Below are 14,773 nucleotides of genomic sequence, written 5' to 3'. Positions count from 1 at the left end.
TTTTTTTTAATAATCTAGTGTTCGAAATGTATAGGACACCACTAAATTTAAGTATATGACCCCACATATATTCAGAATTTATAGATTTTTAAAGGTAAATGACCACTAAAATACCCTTAAAACATAATTCCTAATGAATTTTTTTTTTTTGAGACCCCATTGAATTTTAATCCTAGAATCATCACTAGAGACACGAGACCCACACACAAACAAACAAAAACTCGAACACACCCAACACGAGAACACTAAAGGAAACTCTCAAACCCCTAGCCCAACTACCAAAGAACCACACAAAAAAATTCATACACGAAAATCACAAACATACACGACCCCGAAAAGATGAAACACCACGACTAATCAATGAATTTATGATTCTGAGCCCGAGGATGAGTTGAATGAGCAGGATGAGCAACATGAGCAACAATCAACTTCATCACAGTCCTCTTCCGAATGTTGCATCACATCATCGATAATATACCTTTCATATCATCGATGTTTATCTAGACGTAGGTTACGCTTCAAATTTTTCCTTCCCCAAACATGTTTAATGAAATGGCTTTTAATTAATGGATGAATTTTTCTCTTTTTAAAACGGAAACAAGCTACCGCCGAAGATGTTGAACTTGTGATGTTTAAACTATTACACTTCACATATTTTGAGGCTTTGCCCAATAGATTCATCCACACACGACTTAGTCTTTAGCCCATTAAGCAACAGGGAATTCAAATCCTTTGGCCTAGATGAAGGTCCAACAAATGGCCTAGGTGAATAGGAAACATAATTAGATTTTTTGGGTCAGACATTGATTCAATTTCGGCGAGTGAATCAATGTGATTACTCACATTGTTAAAAGATAACTCATATGAAAAGTCACTAGTGCAGCCTTTTATATTTTCACTTTTTCTAACATCATCATCATATGAAAAATCATGCGTGCAGGATTTTAAATTTTCACTTTTTCTAACATCATCCTCACATAAAAATTCACGAGCCTTTGTGATTTCTTTTTCCATCTCACACGGCTATATCGGTTGCCGAAGATTCCATATTGTCCACGGTTTCCATATCCATTATAGAATCCATAACTACATGAGCAGGACTTTTCTCGCTACACACACCGTTGTAAGAATCAACATTCTGAAACAACTCGGAATTATCATTAGCCATCGAACCATTATTTTGATTGATTTCAGTTTGGCAATTGGACTTGCAACCGTATTGGTCTTCGAAGTTACCAAACTCTGGACCGAATGTCTGAACCAATGAACCTTTATGAGTAGCTTCCAACTCGACTCAATTAGAGTATATTACTAATTACTATTTTCAAACAACTCTTCTCATATAAAAAACATTAAAACGTTGATTATATTATGATAAAATAAGATGTCTTTACAAACTCATGTGACATGATTTATTATCTTGTTAATGTTATATAAAAAAAGTCTTACTCATACATTTTAAGTATTTAACTATCTATGAATCTTTTATTTATATTTGTATATTATTATTATTATATTATATTATATATTATATATCACTCAAATTTAGACCTTTACCGTTCACTATATTATTTTAATTTATAAGTGCTTTCATCTTTTTATTTAGTATTCCATTAATTATGTTTCTATTGATCGTCCCATTCTCCCACCACTCCTTCAGTGCTTCTCTCTCTTTCTCCAAAGCTCAAACACCTCTAATCCATTTTGATCGCCGATTATGCCGTTCGTCCGCCGTATCAGCCGGCGCAACCAACACCATTAAATTTGTAACGATATTCTGAACGCAAAGATACCAATTTTATATACATCGACTATTAGTGCTGCTCATAGAAAGGTGTAAACTCTATTTAAAATGAAAAGTTATAGATAACTCAACTAGTCTTATCTTATTTCAGAATATTAACAACGCATGTTAAACTTTAATAAATTAATAGCATGTAAAGATGAAATTGTGAATGTGAATTTCATTATTAATTAATTAATGAAATGTACTTAATAGTAATTGTAATAAATAAATACCGTACTAAGCAATATTAATATCAAAATTTTTGCAAATCTTTTTACTCAAACACCTTTTTTCCTTCCTTAATTAATTCTTACATTTCCTCCAACCTTCCCATCTATCTACGCGAGATCCAGCAAACGAATCCCGAAATCTAAGAATTTGTGATTCGCAAATCTCACACCATTTTTATATATACACACATCCATCCCCAACATCAAATTTATTCTCGAAACCCTAATTTCATCGTTTTCCGTAAGTTCATCTATCTACATTTTAATCTCATATCGTTATGATTTTATTTCTGTGTTTATATCCATACTAAACAACCAGCTGCATATAACCTTTTATTAAATAGCTAAAAATAGCAATTGATCTGTGCAAATCATGGTAAAAGTAATATATGTACGTATTGTAAATTGCAGATATTGCTGTTATGTATATATGTAGCTTTGTATACCACTTTTCGATTATATAGTAAATAACAATATACTCCATTGATCTGTGCAAATTGCAGTGAAGTAATTTATGTACGTATTGTAATTGCGGATATTGGTAGTTAAATAGCGCATGTGTATTCCTCTTGCTGTTGGAGTGTTTTTGCTGACGTAATCTATACATCTAGCACATAACTTTTTTAATTATATGGTAAATTATAGCAATAAACTGTGTTAATATGTGCATATTATAGTAAAATTAATCTATTTATGTATTGTAATTGCAGATATTGTTAGTTGGGTGGTATATGTATTTTGAACCTGTTGTTGAGTGTTGTTATCTATGTTTGGAGGTCATGTAACTGTTCCGGTTAACAATAGTCCCCATCTCCGCAAATCCGGAAGTAGACAATTATTTTCGGAACTTGGTGAGAGACGAAAGAAAATAATGTACTACGTAGTTGATATAATTGTATTATTACACTGTTATTAAAGTTTTGTATATTGTTATGTGTGACAGAGACTAGTGAAATGAAGGTTGCGGGAGTTGGTGCACCGTTGACAACTGCTGCATTGTTACCATCTCCGGTTTTGCTATGGAGGCTTAAGGTAGTTTGTTTCTTTTTGTTGTTGTAGTTTTTGATTGTAGGTTGTATGTTTTGGATGTGTATGAGTAATTTTACTCATTTATTCAAAAAATGAAATTTTACTCTACCTTTCGATGATAATTTTGTAGCAGATAGGGTGAAAATGATAAAATGGTCTTTGGATGATAATACAATCTGAAGTAGAAGTAGGTTACTCAAACGCTACCATGTATAAAGCCACAATAGTCGGATAATAACTTTCAAATTGCATCCGCCCCCCTTCTCGAGTATACATGCATAAGGATTTGAAGATCAATATTTTTTATTTTTTTATTTTTCCTTTATGAAGTTAAATAAATGTCCTCTAATAAGTTATTGAATAATGATCACTATTAGACTTAGTGTAGCACTCTTTGGTGAGAGTGGCATAATGAAACCTGATGTTTAAGACTTAATAGTCATTTTTACAATACCCCGCCCTCTGTATGATTTGGGTAGTGTTGTTGTAATGAAGGTTTAGTTTTTGAGGTTGTGTGTCTTTATATATATGTTGAAATATGTGTTATTTCAGGTGATGCTGTTCTTTTTATGGGGATTTTGCTGTTGCAAGGTTAGTTTTATATTTAATTTCCACTGGGAAGAACTGAAGATCTTGACAACTGTACTTCCTATCGTTTCAGATTGGATGGGACTCAGTCATGAGGATGAGTTTGGACTTGCGAGATCTTTTTCTTTATGAGGCGTTTTTGTATTATAATCCTCTACTTCTTGTGGTGAGTGATCCCTTTCCATTTAGTTTATGATAATATAACAAAATCCTGTCAGTAATATATTAATGGTTTTATATAAGCATTTGCAGACAGCTGCGGTCTGGTTTTGGGGTGTAAACTTATGGGTGTTTGCTCAGTCTAATGTCAATTATTCGAAGATTTTCGACCTTGATCAGAATCATCTTACTCATAAAGAAATATGGAAGGTACAAATGGACTAGTATCGTTATATTTTCATTGCCTACGTTATTTATTATTGTATAAATTTTTTCTAGTTGTAAGTTCTTTTGTGTAGTGATTCACATTGGTGTAGTTACGCATAGTTTCATTTTATGTTGCAGTGCGCCACATGGATGACTATCTTTGTTCCAACAAGCATGACTTCATATCTCTATCTATATTCCCATGGAGAAGTATCATGGGCTGCATCTCAACCAGTGTAATAGATGCTTCCTCTCACATATTTACGTGCCATTTTTTTTAATTCCAAAGTGATGAATTGGCCTGCTTGTCAGTGGGATAGGAATTTTATACACATGTAATGTTATAATTGGACTATACATACTTCGTAATTTATGCACATAAGAACTGACCACATGATTTTACATCGCTCATTCTATGAGGATTAACATGTTGTACTTCTAACGGGAGTGTTATTTGAACCCAATATAAGATTTTGACATTTCTGTTCTGTTATGCAGATGTTTTGTTGGCAGTTAACTTTTGACAATACGCACTCAAAAAAAATGTTATTATCATGTTCTTATACTCAATATGCACATTTATTATCCTTTGTTGTATAATTGCTGATATGTATCTTCTGTTGTGATGGCGGCCATCTTATGATCCCGATCCTCTTAAAACCATACAGTTTTTTGTGCCGTGAAATCGTCTCTATATCCCTCTTATGATTACAGGTTACTACAATTGATCTCAATAAATTTTACACATCTGATGCAGGTGCTCTTGTATACAGTTGTTGCAGTTATTCTGATATTCCCTTTCGATATATTCTATTTATCTACACGCTTCTTTTTGCTAAGAACACTTTGGAGGATAGTATTTCCTTTTCAGGCAAGTTTATGGAGATTATATGGTGATTCTTATGATTCGTTAGTTAAACTAATGTGATCAAATTTTCGAACTGTAATGTGTGTATCATTATTTATCTTAAAATTCTGAGATTGAAGAATATACAAGCAATATATGCAGTGCTAAGTTTACATGCTGAAAGTCTGAAAGTTCTATAAGAATATAGCTATTTGATTTTCTTTTTTTATGATCACAGGACATCGAATTTAATTCTCAGCTGAATTTACAGTGTACTGATTTTGATTAAGTGGCATTAGTACTTAGTAGCAAGTAATGAACTCGGAGTTCGTTACGTCTCTTAGTACCTATATATGATATATGATGTGACGTTTTACCCTATATGATGAATACAGGCAATAGCATTTGCTGATTTTTTCGTGGCTGATATATTGACTTCTATGTCGAAGGTAGATTGCTATTTAGTTCAGCTCGTGACTCTAAATGCATATGTTTATCACTTACATTCAGTAAAATGATCTATGTGCTAAAGATGACATGCCTGCTTGTATTTTTGGTTAAATAGGTATTTTCAGATTTGGAACGTTCCATTTGTAGAATGGTTCACAAGCAGGTTAGTACTCACTCTTTTGATTTTATTCATTTAAACTTGCTACTAAACATCACTGCTAATACTTGGATCTTAATAAAGTTTTGTTGTTTCTTCTTTCATTATGTTCAAGTCTTGTTAATCTCAATTTAATCGATGGAATTTTTTGAAATAATGAAGGTTAACTTTTAACACGCATGAAAAGGACTTATACAGATTAAGTGGATGTCTAAGCAAATGCACAAAATAATTCATTTTTGATGTACTCATAAGTAGATGAGATTTGATATAATTTTTGTACTTTTTTATCACCACAGTAGATACGAATATAAACAATTTACATATTAAATGTAATTCTGTACATTTTATAAATACACGTGGTTTCTCAGATGTTGAACAATCGCCATAGATATAATCAAATGGTCACTGGATATTGTTTAGGTTTTTCTGATTTTTCTAAAATAGGGATTCCCATTACTTGTTGACTTTTGCAGGTGGCAACAATTGCTTGGTTTGAAGCTGATTCTGTTTGTGGCAGTCATGCTGTTGCAATTCCAATCATACTTGTACTGCCTTACATATTTCGTCTTTTTCAGTGTTTGCGCCAATACAAAGATACCAAGGAAAAAACTTCTCTATTGAATGGTAATATCCGTTAACTTTATTTATTTGCATATTTAATGTATGTATATAGGTCTCCCCGCATTCGCGGGATCAGGTATTGTTGTTGCCGTTGTTGCTGTTGTTGTATGTATAGGTCTAGCTTTCTAGGTTCACAATATAAGCTGATATACTTTATTGTCGCAGGTCCTTCCTAGCGATGGAAAAATAGGTGGGTTGGACAACGGGTCAATATGGGTTTTAGTCAAAATGGGCGTGGGTGGGGTTAACAAAACGTATTTTCTGTAATAATTTTGTCAATGTCATTTGTATCTTTATAACAGTTCATAATTTTGTATGTCAAATTCAGTGACAATGTCATATGATATTCATACTTGCAAAACACTAATCGAATTTATTTTTGAAAAGCTCTAATAGAGATATCAAATTTTACACATTAATCTTTTTGGCATAAAAAATATTCTTCGCATATGTAAAATTTCCCACAATAAAGTTTAACTTAGCATAATCTTTTTAATGAAATGACCTTTATACTACGGAGTACTATACATGTGAATAAGTGGAACTGCACATGGTCCTAATTTTGTTTAAATTTAGCTCTAATGATATAAAGCCCATTAGTAAATATACGAATCTGACCATCATACCTTGTTCGTGAATCTGCTCTTATTGGTATACCTAAATTCAATTATATATCGTCAAGTTCTGTTTTAGAAATTGTGTGTGCTTATTGTTTTGGATAACTGGATAAACATGGAGTCTGTAGTTGGTATAAACATGTTATTGAACAAAATTCGATGACTAATTTCTGTCTAGTTGTGTTATCTAGCACAAGATGTTTAGCATGATGATTAATGGATAGTTTAGTTAATTGATAATATGCAAATGCAATGTTATGGCTTTCTTGTAATTTATCATTAAGGGCATCTTATTCAACAACTTTGGTCATGTACTAAATTGATGTCATTTGTTTATGATGTCAGCATTGAAGTATTCGACCGCTGTACCTGTGATTTTTTTATCTGCGTTGAAGTATCACGTGTTCCCGGATAACTGGATAAACTTCTACCGGCCACTCTGGCTGTTCTCTGCATTTTTAAATTCTTTGTACTCATTTTACTGGGATGTGACTCGAGATTGGGATTTAAGGTATGTAAAAGTTTGATTTTAGCATACATATTACATACATCATACAATCCCTTTACATCTGATACTTTATACCATTTATTTACATCGATATTTTGTTATAAATTACTTTATAATAACCATTTTTTTTTCTTTTTCTACCAGCTGCTTCACACGTATATTCAAGTTTACAAAACCTCATCTCGTCTCACAACTTGTGTATGGACAAAAATGGGTAAGAACTAAGAAGGATATAATCTTGTAAGATAGTGCATCCAATGGGTCAACGACTACTTATTAAAGTAACTCAATAGTTTGACCCCCAATGTCAAACTTAATACTACTTTGCAAGATCAGAATGCATATTTGTTTTACTTAGAGGTGGCAATTTTGACTCATATATGCACAAATGGGTTAATCGGGTCATTTTGTATTTCTGAACCTATCAACAAAATCTGAAGGGTCAAATTTATTAAATAAAAACGTCCCTTGTAAGAAAATGGTGTAGCATTGTCCTAGCCCCATGCGTATTATTAATATGTAAAACCTTTTGAATTAAATACACAAAAAGAAACATGGTGCCAAAGAGTGTTTTGGGTCAATTTACCTAACTTCTGTTTTAATAGCATAATAAAATAATAATGAATAATGAGTAGACTGTTGGATCTGGTGCATAATTGGCGTGTTGTTGATCTTGTGCAGGTATATTTCTGGGTGATTGGAAGCAATTTGATATTGCGGTGTACCTGGACCTACAAGTTATCTGCACATCTTCGCCATAATCACCTCACAGTTTTTGCAATTACTACATTAGAGATTTTCAGGAGATTCCAATGGGCTTTCTTTCGTGTAGAAAATGAGTGGAACAAAATGAGCAGCTCCAAACAGAACAGTAGTAACATTCAGATGGGTGACATATCTGGTGAAGAAGAAAAACTACTCAACTCCAACAATCACAATGTATAGTACCTTATATATATAGCATTACATATTTGACTGACATTCAGTTTTCACTGTTTGTTACACTTTCATTTGTATCTTTTCATTTTGTATTGGGAATCATTATTTTAAGTCGATAGGAGAACTAGGTTATATTGCGGATTGCTTAGAGCTACATCAATCGGTAGGAATCTTGACGGCTGGCGCTTATATTTTATCCTTTTATTTATGGAAAATGCTAAATGTATCCTTTAGGGCTAACGTTTAAGCATACAAAAAATAATTTTATTTCATTTATATAACACAACTCTATCTATGAATAACATTAATCCCTAAGTTATATAAGGAAAGTTGATATTAAAAAAGTAATATATATACTCTGTAATTAATTAACAGGGGTTTTCAAATTTAAATTTGGTATGCTTAAACGTCGCCCTAAGAACTATGTTTATAGCATTCTCCATTATTTATTTACTTGTTTGGTAGACTGGCTTTTATTAACTGTCTATAATTGCACCAACAATACCATTAGTTTGAGTCCCATTGATAATGCCATATCTATACATGTATTTCAATGCGTTATCTTGTGCTTAATGTGGTTTTGTTAAAGATTTTGAAGACTTTGAAGAATATTTGGTTTGTTCGAGTTTGAAAGAAGATCTTTGTTCAAAAATATGTTTATTACGTTTATTGGGTGCTTTTGTTGAAGATATCATGAAAGTCGAGATCAAGTTGAAAACAAAGTATCAAGTAACGCAAGAAGACAGGCTGCTGCAGCAACCTCGCGTTTCAATCACCTTCTTGTGACCTTTAAACCTCGCGGAATGCGAGACCTTTACCCAAACGTGAGGTCCGACGTTTTCCAGCTCCCAACTTCTGGCACAATTCTCGCATTTCAACATGTGTTTCGAGTTATGTATACCTCGCGAAACGCGAGGGGGGCCTCGCAAAACGCGACAATTGGCGGTTTTCGACTATGAATTTAGCCATAAATACTCCATTTAATCCCATCTTTAGGGGTTAAGTTTTAATTACGATTCAGTTACGACTTTTAGGGTTTAGCTACGAGTTTTTCAAGGTTTTTACATTGTTTTAAATCTTTCAATTTGTTTGGATTGCAATTTTATTTAAGGATTCAATTGTGGTATGCTTCTATATTTATCTTTAATTAAATTAAACATGATGAATACTTGTGATTGTTCTATGATTTTGTTTTCTCTTAACATGATTATGTCTAGCTAAATCTCTAATGTCCACGTAGATGATTAAAACTTAGTGATGAATTGTTATCTTTAATTTATTTAACTGTCTAATATTGCTTTTAATTACAATTAACCACTGTTATTTAAGGTTTTCAAGTAATTGAATCATCGAATTTATTGATTTGATAACGACATTTATTTTAATTGATGAATTTTGCTAGTTTATTGATAAACTGACTAGATAAATGTTTTAATTATATGAGGGACACCAAACTATAATTTAATGGTTAGTGATTTGATTGTTGGTTAATTAAAAATAATTGTGAGGTTGTAAAGGGAGACCAAAACGACCTAAGTTGAGTTGTAATCTTGAGTGATTTATAATTAATTGATTGTGTGCTTAATTCATCTGAGAGACACCAACGTGATTTACTTACACTTCTATATCAAAATAGGTAATTTGGGAGAGGGACGCCAGCCTGAGTTATTAACTGCCTACACTTACAGTTGTTTAATTGAGTATAATAAAGCAATTATAGCCAGGTTAATTGATTCTAAGTAGATATTCGTATATCATATGAATTCGTATTTGTTTGATTTTTGTTTGTTTATTTAGTTTAAGTTTTAATTTAAAATTTAAAATCCCCCAATTTGTCAATGATTAATGCGTTTCTTATTAATTAGAAGACTCGAGTTCAAATCTTAACTTCTTTTTCGTCTTCTTTTTCATCTCTCGCTTCGGAAACATTGGCTCCCTTTTGTTTTCGTTGAAACTTCCTTACTGAAACAAATTCACGAATCTGTTCGTGTGGATTTGGTTGCATCGGGTGGCGTTTATTCGCAAGTATGGGTGAATGAATTTAACGATGTGTCGAGACTGGAGGGTGTGATTTCCGATGTTGTGCCCGAGGAGTTTATTGCCTCCTGTAATCGTGAAGTTGGGTTGGGGACAGAAAAGAGTGTGTAGGTTTGCTCGGATATGGGTGGCCATGGTGAGGTTGACCCCGATAAATTTAGCTCGTCGATTGGTAACCCGATTCCCTCGGTGTATTCCAAAGATAAAGCGAATATTTCGGAGATTAATATGGGTAAACCACATGGGGTGCTCGGTGTGGATGACGATACTGAGGTGATGGATGTGGTTATGTTCGCCTCTGGGTGTTTCAATTTAGTCAAGGCCTCTGTTGAGTTGAATCAAAGGAATGAGGTTGAAGTCTGCGGCACGAAGAATTATTTGGGTGGTGTTACTGATGAAAACAAATGAAAAGAAACTTGTGGGGCCGATTGGTCAATTGTTACACCTTTCTCGATTCGTTTTGATGAGATTAATGACGCCCTTAGTGTTGCAGGTTTTGAATCTAAGTGAAAAAGGCGAATCGAAGAGGTTTTGAAGTCAACTGCGTGTAACGGGTCGACTAGTGCAATTCTTGATAATTTGGCTAATGTTGCTGTGATGACCCGGAAATTTCTGACCAAATTTAAACTTAATCTTTAATGTTTCCGACACGATAAGCAAAGTCCATGAAGTTGAATCTCAAAATTTTGAACTATTCAATTACCCTTCGATTGTTCTCAACGATTCGCGAACAATTATATGTAAATAGATACATATACTATAACTTGAAAACGTAACAAAGTGTTATGAAAATGATACTGTGCATTAACCTTATTGGTTTGATTATCTGATTAATATTTAGATAAGTTAACTAAAACGTTTAAGATGAACCAGTAAAACACAAATATGCTACAGTATTTTCGAATTGCTACAGTACCCGAAAAGCTACAGTGTTTTCAAAAATCACTATTTGCTACAGTAAAATTTACTTTGCTACAGTGCTTTGCTACAGTAACTTTGCTATAGTAAACACTATTTTAAAAATGAAAATGTATATATGTATATGTATATACTACGAGACAATAATTTATAGAAGTAAATGACCAAAACACTCGAAAGTTTAAGATACACTTTGAGTGATATAATTTAGGGATAATTTAAGATTATATTTTGACAAAGGTACGTGTCCCAAAATGTAAATTACAAGTTTTCTCAGCGTACGAAGGGACATTCGAAAAACCGAAACCGGGACGTAAGTCCAGTGACAACGTACGAATCATCGGTACCAAAATTACAAGTTAATTATACACGTAAATATAATATATTATATAATTAATTATTTAAATTATATATATTATATTTATATTTTATTATGTCGACGAACTAGATTACAAACAAGTTGTGAGCTGGAGAATCTTCCCATGCGATCGCATGGGAAATGGTCATGAAGGCCATGCGATCGCATGGCAGTCTGGGTCAGGCACTCTCTATAAATTCGATCGATTTCAGCTCAGTTTTACACACTTATATATTCATTTTACTCCGTAAATATTTATTATTATTATTATTATTATTATTATTATTATTATTATTATTATTATTATTATTATTATTATTATTATTATTATTATTATTATTATTATTATTATTATTATTATTATTATTATTATTATTATTATTATTATTATTATTATTAATCTTATTATTATTAGTATTATTAATTAGTATTATACATAAAATACTACGACGAAGTCATGAGCGTGTCACTTTTAAAATGGTTTTCAAGCGGGATAGAGTTAAGGAAATTATGGGTTATTGCCAAGGTGGTTATGGAAAATGTTCGGGGGTATATTCGCGAGTCAAACCTAGTGTTTATCATCTCCGTTACGTCTACGTACTTTCCTACAATATTGAATCTCAATATTGATACGTTGAGATCTACGATTATTTGATATTCCGAGTTTCGGTCACATTACGATGAACAACTTTATGTGCTGCTAAGGTGAGTTTCATATGATCCCTTTTACTCAATATATTTTTGGGCTGAGAATACATGCAACTGTTTATACATACTGAAAATACTAGATTTATATGCGTGAGTTACATATGATCCCTTTTACCCTTTACATTTTTGGGCTGAGAATACATGCAAATGCTTTAATAACTGTTTTATAATAATTATAAAGTGTGAGTTTCATTTGCTCCCTTTTTAATTGCTTTTGCAATATATATTTTTGGGCTGAGAATACATGCACTTTATTTTAAACACAATGGATACAAGTACATACTAAATTCTACACTGAGTTTGAACCGAAAATCCCTTAGCTTTGGTAACTAGTAACTGCCAGCTATAAGAACTGGTGGGCGCGAGTAGTAGTATATGGATCCATAGGGCTTGACATCCCCGTCCGAGCTAGAGCGCTAGCCTTTTAACGGACGTATGCTATTTGAGAAGCGTACACGTTGGTTTGCGTGTATTATTAAGATGATTATACAAAGGGTACAAATTATATATACGTTAAAGTTTAGTTACCAGGGTGCTCAATTTCGTAGAATATTTTGATAAACATTTCTGGATGAAACAACTGAAATCTTGTGATCCACTTTTATATAATCTATTGATAAACGTTTCTGGATGAAACAACTGAAATCTTGTGATCCACTTTTATATACAGATTATGCGAAACACTAAAACTATGAACTCACCAACCTTTGTGTTGACACTTGTTAGCATGTTTATTCTCAGGTTCCCTAGAAGTCTTCCGCTGTTTGCTTATATGTTAGACAAGCTATGTGCATGGAGTCATACATGACATATTTTTCAAGGAAACGTTGCATTCACCAAATCATCACCATGTATCTTATTTTGACTGCATTGTCAACGGAAGTACTATTGTAAACTATTATTTACAGTGATTGTCTATATGTAGAAATTATCAGATGTCGAAAACCTTTGATTTAAATATTCATTTATGGTGTGCCTTTTCAAAAGAATGCAATGTTTACAAAACGTATCATATAGAGGTCAAATACCTCGCAATGAAATCAATGAATGACGTATTGTCCATATGGATTTGGAGCGATCGTCACAGTTTGTATCAGAGCGTTGGTCCTAGCGAACCAGGTCTTGTATGAATGTGTCTAACTGATAGTTGTTAAGATGCATTAGTAAGTCTGGACTTCGACCGTGTCTGCATGTTAAAAGTTTTGCTTATCATTTCTTGTCGAAAATTACATGCTTATCATTCTTAAGTCTAGACACGTTTTCCTGCATTTATTGCATAAATAGTGTATAGACAAAAATTCATATCTTAGCGTATCTGTTACTGTAAACTTTTCCTGATATCTTCCGAAAATTTCTCCGTAACTTATGGGATTTTGGTATTATATATACATATGCAAATTATGTATCGGAGAATACCAAACTAAATCCTATAATCTATCTCATATCAAAATCAATTCCCTGATTATACAAGATGGATCACGTATCTAGTTCAAATTCCTTAAACTCTGACAGCTATTCCGATATGGATATTCACCTGAACTCTGAAGAAAGTGTAACCGGAATGGATCAACCAATTAGCCATCATCTATTCTGGATGAATTGGGATGGATTCATAGCCTACTTAATTATTGGAGACAAGAAGAAGGCGATCCCTTCCATCCACCACATTGCCCTCTTGGCGAAGAACCTGAAGCACTTACCGGCGAACCTGTTCGTAATACCCTTTTCTCTCTCATCTCCAGAATATCTCGTCATGATCATATACTCTCTCAAATTCTGGATCTTATTCATCCGCTCGTCCAAACCGCCAATCATCCCGGTGTAATAGAGGAAGTCAACGAGCTTTGCGCTCGGATAGTGGCTTTGGAGAATATGGTGCAAAGGTTACAAGCACCAGCAGCATCATCGGCATCAACAGTACCACCGAAAACAACACCAACAGTACCATTACCACCACCAACAACATCCGCATCGCAAACCTCAACTTCACAATCTGTTCCACGAGCATCAAAGTCATACGCACCGTAGTTACCAAGAAATACCAGCAACAATAACCGATGAAGTATTAACTCATTTTCCCTGAAGAAATTTTATGTATATTTAATATATATATGAATTTTGAAATCAAAATAAATCTTTTCGTACCAAGTTATTACGTGTGAATCTTAACTGGTAGGTACTACTCGGTTAATTCATATTACTAATATGCTATGATGTACATCCTTCGTTAATGACTTAACCATCATTAACTACAACCTCTGTTTCCAACTCAATGAATTCCATTTCATAATAAACTAAGTATATTATTCAATTATATGGTTGATTTTATACTTTCATCTTCGATGTATTCGAAACTTTCTAGAAAACATCATTCGTACCTTGCGAAGTTAGCAAGAGTTCCATGAGCACCAATATGATTCACTGAGAAAATATCAATAAAACTGAGTATTGATTACATTAGTGAAATACTCCGTAAAGATTATTAAATCTTTAATGTTTTAGAGATTATTCATTTCTAATTCAAGTCAAAAACCAAATGAGCTTAATATGATATTAACTCATCAAATCTATATTACATCTGAAGAAAATATACATACATATATTTTCATAA

The 14,773-nt window shown here is 32.9% G+C and overlaps 1 protein-coding gene across 2 annotated transcripts; it reads left to right on the top strand.

Moving 5' to 3' along the window:
* The first annotated feature begins 2,087 nt into the window (after positions 1-2,087).
* LOC139855648 (uncharacterized) lies at positions 2,088-8,335 on the top strand. Of its 2 annotated transcripts, XM_071844895.1 has the most exons (14): positions 2,088-2,257; positions 2,727-2,867; positions 2,960-3,048; positions 3,598-3,636; positions 3,707-3,799; positions 3,886-4,002; positions 4,138-4,233; positions 4,757-4,870; positions 5,242-5,295; positions 5,412-5,459; positions 5,930-6,080; positions 7,040-7,205; positions 7,347-7,416; positions 7,884-8,335. In XM_071844895.1, the coding sequence occupies exons 2-14, from the start codon at positions 2,783-2,785 to the stop codon at positions 8,145-8,147; spliced, it is 1,386 nt and encodes a 461-aa protein (XP_071700996.1). In that variant the 5' UTR covers positions 2,088-2,257; positions 2,727-2,782; the 3' UTR covers positions 8,148-8,335. The 2 variants fall into 2 exon arrangements, with proteins under 2 accessions (XP_071700996.1, XP_071701003.1); XM_071844902.1 differs by lacking the exon at positions 2,088-2,257 and having other exon boundaries at positions 2,841-2,889.
* Positions 8,336-14,773: the final 6,438 nt, after the last annotated feature.

This window comes from Rutidosis leptorrhynchoides, chromosome 1 (genome assembly GCF_046630445.1).
Source record: "Rutidosis leptorrhynchoides isolate AG116_Rl617_1_P2 chromosome 1, CSIRO_AGI_Rlap_v1, whole genome shotgun sequence".
Taxonomy (NCBI): Eukaryota; Viridiplantae; Streptophyta; class Magnoliopsida; order Asterales; family Asteraceae; genus Rutidosis; species Rutidosis leptorrhynchoides.
This window is presented reverse-complemented; position numbering and strand designations above follow the sequence as displayed.